General features: G+C 32.3%; 1 protein-coding gene across 1 annotated transcript; it reads left to right on the top strand.

Moving 5' to 3' along the window:
- Positions 1-600: 600 nt before the first annotated feature.
- Positions 601-7293, top strand: LOC102592058 (homeobox protein knotted-1-like LET12). The gene is given in 6 exon segments (NM_001318614.1): positions 601-1412; positions 3792-3912; positions 4829-5022; positions 5827-5958; positions 6055-6191; positions 6871-7293. Coding segments are annotated over 6 exon segments (1278 nt in total). The 5' UTR covers positions 601-740; the 3' UTR covers positions 6893-7293.
- The last annotated feature ends 2562 nt before the right edge of the window (positions 7294-9855 follow it).

Raw genomic sequence — 9855 nt, 5'->3', positions numbered from 1 at the left:
ATTCTTGATTTTGCCCATATTATTTGTTTTTTTGTGCCCAAAAAAAGATTATAAGACGGCCGAATACGCCTTTGCAATTTTAAATATCTTATAATACCATAACATTTATTTCATACATAAATAAAAGAATAGTATTCATCTAAAACATATTTCGTATAATTTCATAAATAAAATTTAATAATAATAATATGTATTCCCATTTTTTAAAGATAGAAAAAACTTCCCAATTTAAATAGAATATTTCAAAGACAACATAATAGTGAAAAGAGAAAAATAGTAACAATAATAATAATAAAGTTCTTTTTAATAAAAATTACTCCCTTTAGGAAATCAAATGCCCACCAATAATATTCAACAGAAAAATTAAATAAGTAATTTTTAATAATCTACTAACTTTTTTTAATTTCCAAAGTAAAATAATATCGATATACACTATATTTTTATTTAAATAAATATTCATATACCTTTACATATATATATATATATATATATATTATGTTATCTAATATCATGTCTTCAATAAATTTCGAATCTAAAAATATCAATCAATTGAGTATCGTGATTGTATGAACATAGTATATATATATATGTCTACAAAAACAACAGTTATAGTAAACGCTGTTGTTTTTTTCCTCTATTTTCTTTCTCTCTGTACTTTTCTTCTTTCTGTACCAAAAAAAAAATGAACAGAAACCATTGAACACTCTATAAAAAAAAAAGAAAAAAAGGAAGCCATAGCCATGGAGTTTCAGGACCACTTTTCTCAAGAAATGGCTCTTCATCAACAACAACAGCAACAACAGCAGCAACAAAACGCGGTATTGCGTTCCATGTTACCTGAATCTCCTCATCACGACGTTCGAAAATCACCTCCGACTTGGCTCAACACTTCTCTCCTTCGTCAACAACACAGTCAGTTCGCCAACGCATCCTCACCTTCCTCAGCCGCAGCTGCAGCTGCCGTCGCCGGAGGGAACAATTTCCTTCATCTCCAGACATCTAACTCCGACTCGTCAAACTCTAACCAGTGGCTCTCACCTACTGCGGCTGCCGGCGGTGGAGGTGGAGTTACCGGCGGTGGAGGTGGGCATAATGATGAGTTATCGGAGTCGATGAATTTTGCTAAGAAGATGAGTCAACAGCATAGCGGAGGAGGAGAAGAAAACAACAATAATAATAATGAAGAGGAGAACTCGTGGGAGAGAGAGAAATGTAAAGCGGATATATTGAATCATCCTTTATACGATCAGCTACTGTCGGCACACGTTTCGTGCCTGAGAATTGCAACGCCGGTGGATCAATTACCGAGGATTGACGCGCAGCTAGCTCAATCGCAAAACGTGGTAGCCAAATACTCTGTACTTGGACAAGGTCAACCGCCTCTAGATGATAAAGACCTCGATCAATTTATGGTAAACACAAAATTTCCTTATTTTTCTTCATAATTCTAAGCTTTTTCTTTCCTGGTAACGAAGAAATTTCATTTTTCTTTCTTCTTCTTTGTTTGTGTGTAGAGTTTTAAAATTAGTTTTTGCTTGATATATTTAAGACTATTTTTATCTAATTTGAAAATATTGTCTTTCGGGTGTTAATCCTTTCTAAACTCTGCTTATGAGATTACACTGGATATGTTGTTGTAAGGAGCTAATGTCAAAATTTACAACAACATTGGATATGTTAATAGTTGTACTTCAGAAATCTGTATTACTTCTATGAGGATTGAGGATGGTGAAGTGTTCTTTTGGGCTTATAATATTCATAATATGCTTGAAAGGTGAGCTCGGCCGGCACAAAATTTTGGCTTTATTTGATGATTTGTAGAATTGAGGTCATCAACAAATGTTAGTGTGGAGTGAAATGAATGGACTTTTGTTGATGTCATTGTAATGATTGGATTTTGCGGAAATACCATTTAAATTCCTGGAGTTAAGATTTTTTTTGGGTGTTTAATTTTGATTGGCGTAGCTGATGTAGGAGAGTGAAGAGAGTTGAATAAAGGCTCAATCTTTGGCTTATCCTGTCATTTAAGTTATTGGAAGTCTTCACATAAATGTGTTTCAATCTGAAGATTTGTTTTTGAACTGACTAAACTAAGATTTTTCGATATGAATTACTCGGTTGAATGTGTTATTCCCTATCTGAATTGTGGCCATAGAGAGAAGGTTTTGCTTAAGATTGATGCTCTATCTATATGTGTGGTTTATCATGTGAATGTGGTGGGGTATCGTAGGTGGCAGAGTGATCATTTCGCTATCATGATGCACTAAGTTTAGTCTAGTTTATGGCAATTCCTGAATTCATATAAACCTGTAGTGGAAGAGCCACTTTTGTCCTAGGATTGTCAATTTTATACCCTTACACAGTATTTATAGGTTATATTTTTATGTATATAAATATATATATCATATGTTGAATTCCTTTGGCTTCTTCTTGTATTTACTTCCTTATCGACAATCCTGGCTCTGCCAATGTAAACCTTTACAATGAAGTATATAGTTAATCTGGTCAAGGTAAAAGATATGGCCGTGAGCAGCTTCCTTTGTTGTTAAACTACTTCTGTTGTGCTTTGTGATTAACCAGAGAGGTTAGCATGTTGGTTTTTTAGGCCTTGTGAACTAATCTTTTATAGAAATTTGATTCCTAAATCACATGCTCTGCATTGTTAGATTCTGTCCAACTAATAGAGAAAAGGTTTGGACTCGAGAATTTGGCACTGGATAGGTTCTTTTCAGTTGTGCTTCTATCCTGAGTATATTTCTACAGGAATATATTTGAGAGTTCTAACTATTAAGATCTTTATATAAATATCTAGATGTCACATCAAAAGAGGAATCTTTTTATCCTATACACTAATAATTGACCCCTAATGTAGGGAAAGTGCTTTGGAGAATCTCCTTGAGGCATCATGTGGATATGTTTTTCTTACTTTTACCTGTTGATCTCTCGGTAGTAGTAATGGCGAAGTAGTTTAACTAACAATAGTTTCTTTCAATGGGAGTGATGAATGGAAAGTGGATTATCTTTCTAACATTTTGAAAAAAATGAACAATTTACAAAGGTTATTATTTAAAATAATTCATGTGCTGCGCACGAATTTTGAAAAGCCAACGTTGTCTTAAACTAGACATTGAAAAATGAAGAAGAAACAAGTTTTGTATTATTTCTGAAAGATGCTTTTGCTGTTTAATTTTGTTATGTTTATAAGAAATTACAAAAGGGAAAAAAAACATATTTGTATATGATATTTGAAAGATACTCTTGCTATTTAGTTTCTTGAGTTGAGGATCTATCGGAAACAGTCTCTCTTACCCGTATAAGGTAGGGGTCAGACCCCATTTGTGGGATTACACTGGATATGTTGTTTGTTGTTTGCTCTTGCTATTTAGCTCTATCTTATGAGTATGTACTAAATCAAGAGTTCACCTCATATTTTTGCTTCGAATTTTGCAGTATGTATCGTCTATAGACACCAACAGTTACAGAATCCTTAAGCTTAAGTATTCATAATGTTGCCAAGTCAATAGTAACTATGAACCACAAGCGTCGGTATAATTGTTAGCATTATAGCAAGTTTGTCTTGCTCAAAAACACAAGCGTACTTCCTGTACATGTTACCTCATTATTTTGTATCTTCTTTAATGGTTTCTGATATGTAATAACATTTTCATGCACACATTTCTGCATTTCTTTTCTCCTTTTAATCTTAACAGCAAATTATACAGTTTATATCCACATTAAGAGATGTGATATGTTATCTCATACTTCCTTTTGTCTTGCTTCTTGTGATGCAGACACATTATGTTCTGTTGCTCTCTTCCTTTAAAGAACAACTGCAACAACATGTCCGTGTCCATGCAATGGAAGCTGTCATGGCTTGCTGGGAGCTTGAACAATCTCTACAAAGCTTAACAGGTGACATCATTGTCTACTCCGTCTTTTTATTTTGTCAGTTTTGTTTTCTAATTGATTTTATTCCTCTTGAAGCCTGCCTATCTTTTGTTTCTTCATGTTAAACTCTTAAAGTTAAAAAGCTTAGATCATATTTCAATTTTATACTGTCTGTCAGATATTTCCTTTCATTCGTATTTTCATCTTCATCCCTTTAATGTTAATATTAAATCCATTGCTATGCCAAGACACCATTTGTTTGTAATTATTACACTACAACCAACCATATGCGATTCTCATGATTGCCTTATTATAAGCTATATTGTTAGGACTCTCCAAAAATCTTGTTGCAACTGTATTGGATCCTCCAAAAAATCACTATTTTTTGAGAATTTTTGACACGTACTTGTTGGTAATTTAAGAGTCCAGCAAACAGATTATAAGTCCTTCGATTTCTGTTACTATTGTCGATTCCTTCTACCTTGATTATTTTTTTTTGTTATTGTCGGTTGTTTTTGTTGTTATCTGTTATTTCTTGTGCTTCCGTTACTTTTTTTTTAGACTGCTTTGCACTGTTTTCCCTTGAGCCAACTGCCAAGGGTCTATCGGAAACCACCTCTCTACCTTTGAGGTAGGAGTAAAGTCGGAGTACACTCACACTCTCCAGGTCCCACTTTGTGGGCTTATACTTGATATGTTGTTGTTGTACGTTTGTCCGAATTAATAGGTCGATAGCCTCATTCTTCTAATTTAACATTGTTTTCTTAGTAATGACTAATGACACTTATGTAGTCATCTATCACATAGTCAGTAAACTGTTATCATTGCTGAAAAGAGAATAAAAGAATGTCTGCTCCACCAGCTTTTCGACAGTTACATATGCATGTAGGCCAAGTGTGTGTTGCAGACTTTTATAATTACTCAGATGATCTGTCAACAGGGGTAGCACCAGGTGAAGGTACAGGAGCAACCATGTCTGATGATGATGATGACCAGGCTGATAGTGACACAAACTTTTTGGATGGAGGTTTTGATGGACCAGATAGCATGGGATTTGGTCCTCTTGTACCTACTGAAAGTGAAAGGTCCTTGATGGAGCGTGTTAGGCAAGAACTCAAGCATGAGCTCAAACAGGTAAAAGAAACATAACTTTTGGATGTTCTGATACTGTTCAAAAACATAATAATAAAATTAATACAGTAGAAATAGTATTGTACCCTCTGTTAATGGTTTTAAGCTTTTAGACGCTACGGTCACACAATTCAACAGGTAAGCTAAACAACATAAGTCATGCATTCAAGTTTCACTATCACTCATAATCAAAAACAATTTGTATGCTTAGAATCGGGAATAGGTTGACATATACAATCAAGTAAAGTACTCTCTTTTGTCTTACTTTTCTTTTTGGGTCGTTTGAAAAAGAATGTTTCTTCCCTTTATTGACAACTTCTTAGTTCTAACTTTTAACTTGACATGTTTAAAACCACAAGATTAATTAACATTTTTGTATATTCCACATGTCTTCAATTTTTTACTTCAAGATTCAATAGTCTTGTTTACTTTCTTAAAACTCTCTGTCAAGTCAAAACTAGACAAACAAATTGAAACGGAGGAAGTAGTAGTGTACCCTCTCTAAACTAGACAAACAAATTGAAACGGAGGAAGTAATAGTGTAATCTCTCTAAGCTTTTAGATGAGATGGTCATATAATTCAACATGTAAGCAAAACCCAGAGAACTCCTGCTTTCAAGGCTTATTAATCACTCGTTATCAGAAAGAACTACGCCTACACGTGATATGTTGTAAACATAATTAAGTAAATAACAATATATCCTTTCTAATGACTTAAAAATTATACCGATAAAGCTCGAAAGATAACCTTAGTTTTTTCTCTCCTTAGAGCTAATGAGTTTCTTGATTTTGTTTTAAATCATGAAGGGTTATAAGGAAAAGATTGTTGACATTAGAGAGGAAATTTTACGCAAACGAAGAGCAGGAAAGCTGCCTGGTGATACTACATCTGTCTTGAAAGCTTGGTGGCAATCACATTCTAAGTGGCCTTATCCAACTGTAAGTGTACCATAAAAAGTTCCTATCATAATTTCAAAAGGACCTATTTTACTACTACATCTCTCAGTTTTTTGTTAACAAAAATTTATGTTACAGGAGGAAGACAAAGCACGATTAGTGCAAGAAACTGGTTTACAACTGAAGCAGATAAACAATTGGTTTATTAACCAAAGGAAAAGGAACTGGCACAGCAATCCATCAACATCTTCTTCTCAGAAAAGCAAACGCAAGAGGTAGATTGATCAACATTCTTTTCCCCCTATATTTGCTCGAACTCCTCAAAACTATTGTCACGTATGTGTCGGATTCTTCAAAAGCAATTTTGATGGATTCAACACGGTACGACAACACCTTTGGAGGGTCCAAGTAACATAGTTTTTCCCTTAATCACATGCTATGTTGCTCGAACTCTTCAAAATGCTGCTGCATCTGTGTTGGATTAGACACTCACGCATGGCATGTTTGAAGAGTCCGAGCAACATAGATCACATGCTTCAAGATTTAAGGACAGTGTAAGGAAGGTTACACTATCAATTTGCTTGTTTTACTTGTCTGTCAGCTTAAAAAGAATGCCTCTTTTCTTTTTTGACAACTCTTTTATTTTAACTTTCCAAGTAACATGTTTAAGATCATGACAGATTATAAGACATTTAATTTAAGATAGCAAGATTCAAAAGTATTCACTTTCTTGAACACTGTGCCAAATCAAAACTAGACAAACAATTTGAAACAAAGGGAGTAACATGTTCTAGCTGTTAGCATGTCCTATTTATAAGGTCACATTGTAGCTATCTTTTAAGCAACCTGATCGATGTCTTACCCATGTAACTATCTTTTAGGCTACTTAATAATATAAACTAGCGTATAAAAATTAAACTCTTTAATGCTAATCTCGATATTCGATAAAAGTAGTGCAGGTGAAATCAAGCAGTAAAAAAGACATGATGAAGAAGAATATGAAGTTTTTGTGTTCTAGCAAGTATAAAGCTTCATCACAAAACCAAAACATGAATGGCTAGAATTTGGGAAGTTGAATTAATGAGTTTTTGGCTGTGTGAAGTAATTGAACAGAAAGTTCCCAAGCTGACCTGGTTGACTAAGATATGCTTTAGAAAAAAAGAGAGTATAGATACTTGTGAAAGTAATACTAGCACTTTCTTATTTTTATGAGGTTAATTTTCTATGTTTTAAGCCAAATATTTTAGCACAACAGGTTTCAGTTTATATAATTTTGTTTTGTATTCAAGTATTTTGGTGGCTATGTTGTAATTTTGAATGCTAGTGTTACTCATTTTTGTGAATAGAAGTTGTAGATTATAATTACTTGTTCCACTGAATTGTGTTGATTGAGTTATAGTTCTACTGATATATATTACTTATTCTCTAAATCATTTTAAAAAACTTAAGATTAACGTCAACTAATATGGGTATTGCGATAACATACTCATAAACATAATGTTATTTATACATCATTTTAATTATTAACATATTTCACCATCAAATTAGCTAAAACATTAGTTGGTGGGTTGTTATTGACTTTAATAAGCTCATGGTAGCTTTCAATTGTTTATATTTAGTAGCTACTAGAAGAGCACGACATAGATATTAATTAGTATGATGTACTGTTTAATGACATGGTTAGGTACTAATTTGGAACAATTTTCCTTGGTAGTTGAAAAAAGGTTACAAAAGAAATACAATTATTATCTACCTAACACTAATATTATCGAAAATACGTAGGAAAAAAAGGACTATGGTGAAGATAAATGGTTTTGAAAATTAAATAATTCTACCTGCAGAATAGAATTAGTTTGAGGTGCGCGTTATTGAGGATATTTCACCTACACAATGAGTAATATTATCAAGCATATGTCTAAAATTCAATGAGCTCTTATCGTGAAAACGAAAATATAAACAAGTTATGTTTCCAACTTGTTAATTTGAGATATATTCATTTTTTTTCTGAATATATTTCAATAATTTTATCTCTTCATCTTATTTTCCGGCTACTTCATTTTTATAAAATGAATGCGTAATTTACGGACAAATTATGTATGATGACTAGACTTATTAGTGTTAGACAAAAAGAGGGGTCCATGAAAGAGAGACAGAAAAAATATCTAGATTTTTATTACATTTATCGATTTAATTAAATTATTTAAACTATTAATTTGTACGTGTCATCCTTAAGACCATGCTAAGCTAGCTCTTTGTATCGTCCATCTAATTGATGGTATTGGTTCCATCACTTTCATAATGAATGACATCTAGAAGACTATAACAATTCAAAACTTTTTAATTATTTAATTAAAATGACAAGTTGAAAATGCATGAATATATTAAGAAAGTGTATTCTTAAAAGGTATTGAATAAATAGACATTTGAGTTTCAAAGTTAGGTTTGATTGTTTGAACTTTAGTAGACATATAAATTTGAAATATAAGACATCTTAGTCAAAATTTAGATATAAGTCCAAAAATTGAGTGTACAAGCATTATGTCAAACTTAAATATCACTACAATAAAAATAATTTTAGCAACAAATTAACAAAGAGTGCTAAAACTTTTATCGTCATTAGTCAAATGCCATCGGATTCAATTTCGCTATAGGTTTTAGGAACACTTACAAAGAGTGTTAATTGCCACTAAAAACATATTTAGCGATAATTAAGTTATTACCAATTTACCATGTATTAATTGTCGCTAAAGTATGTATATTTGATAGGCAGCATTTGATATCTCTCTTAACCATTATACTACAAAATATCAAGGTAAATGAACAATACCGTTAATTTCATCAAATTTTGGTTCATTTAATGTATGAAGTAGTTTCAATTGATTACACATGTATTTTTAAAAATATTAATCTCATTGCATAAAGTGTAATTTTCACTTTAGTTTAACTGTATGATTGATCCTACAGATGTACAAAACTATCAGTTAAGCATAATTTACTCATGTTAAGATTAGAGTTTCAGAGCTATCAATAGGGATCGATCTGATCCCCAAGGCTTTGAAATTTGACTAGCCCAATCTTAAATGGGCTGCGAATTGGGCTAAGCCACCTTTTAAAAAGAATTAAATGTTAGGAAATTTACATAAATTTCATTAGTTTAATAACTAATTACTTAGTTATACTCTGGTTTGCAATATTATGTATTTTTCTAGATTTTGGTATCTCCAGATTCATCTAGATACATGTATATCGGATAAATGGGATCAAATGTAGCAAATCTCGCTCGTTTCCCTCGCCTCTCTCCAATTTCGCTAGCCACTCTCCCATGGTATCTCATATACATGTGAATCACTCCTGATACATACTGATACATGTATGTATGTAGTGTAATTTGCATGCATATGGGATAGATATGAATCTCGCTCGCGTCCCTCCGCAATCTTGCTTGCCTCCCTCTTCAATCTCGCTCGCCTCTCTCCTTATTTTTGTGTATTTGGTAGCAAAAATGTATGTATCTAAGTGTAAGATACGTAGAAAATTCTTAATTAGTGATAAGATACGTAATATTTTGAAAGTATAGATAATAATAATACATATGGAGGTGAAGTATATCTAATTATATAGTTTTTTCTTAAATGTTTTAAACCTAAATTCGAACCTAAAAATGGCAGCTCAAGTATTTACAAGAAAATATACATAGTATAACAAGACAAGATATATAGTTTCTCAATATTACTTATTAAGTACTGCTACAATTATTCAATAATTACAATTTTTAGTAACTTACATTATGTAGGAAATTTTTGCATCGATTTATTGGTTTCAACATAATTTTAGTTGTATATAGCATTTTTCTTATTAGAGTTAATAGTACAAGTTTGGTGGTCTGAACGATTGAAAGAAAGCAAATTAAATTCACTCTCTTTGTTAGGTTGGAACTTA

The sequence above is a fragment of the Solanum tuberosum genome, unplaced genomic scaffold, assembly GCF_000226075.1.
Source record: "Solanum tuberosum cultivar DM 1-3 516 R44 unplaced genomic scaffold, SolTub_3.0 scf00300, whole genome shotgun sequence".
NCBI lineage: Eukaryota > Viridiplantae > Streptophyta > Magnoliopsida > Solanales > Solanaceae > Solanum > Solanum tuberosum.
This window is presented reverse-complemented; position numbering and strand designations above follow the sequence as displayed.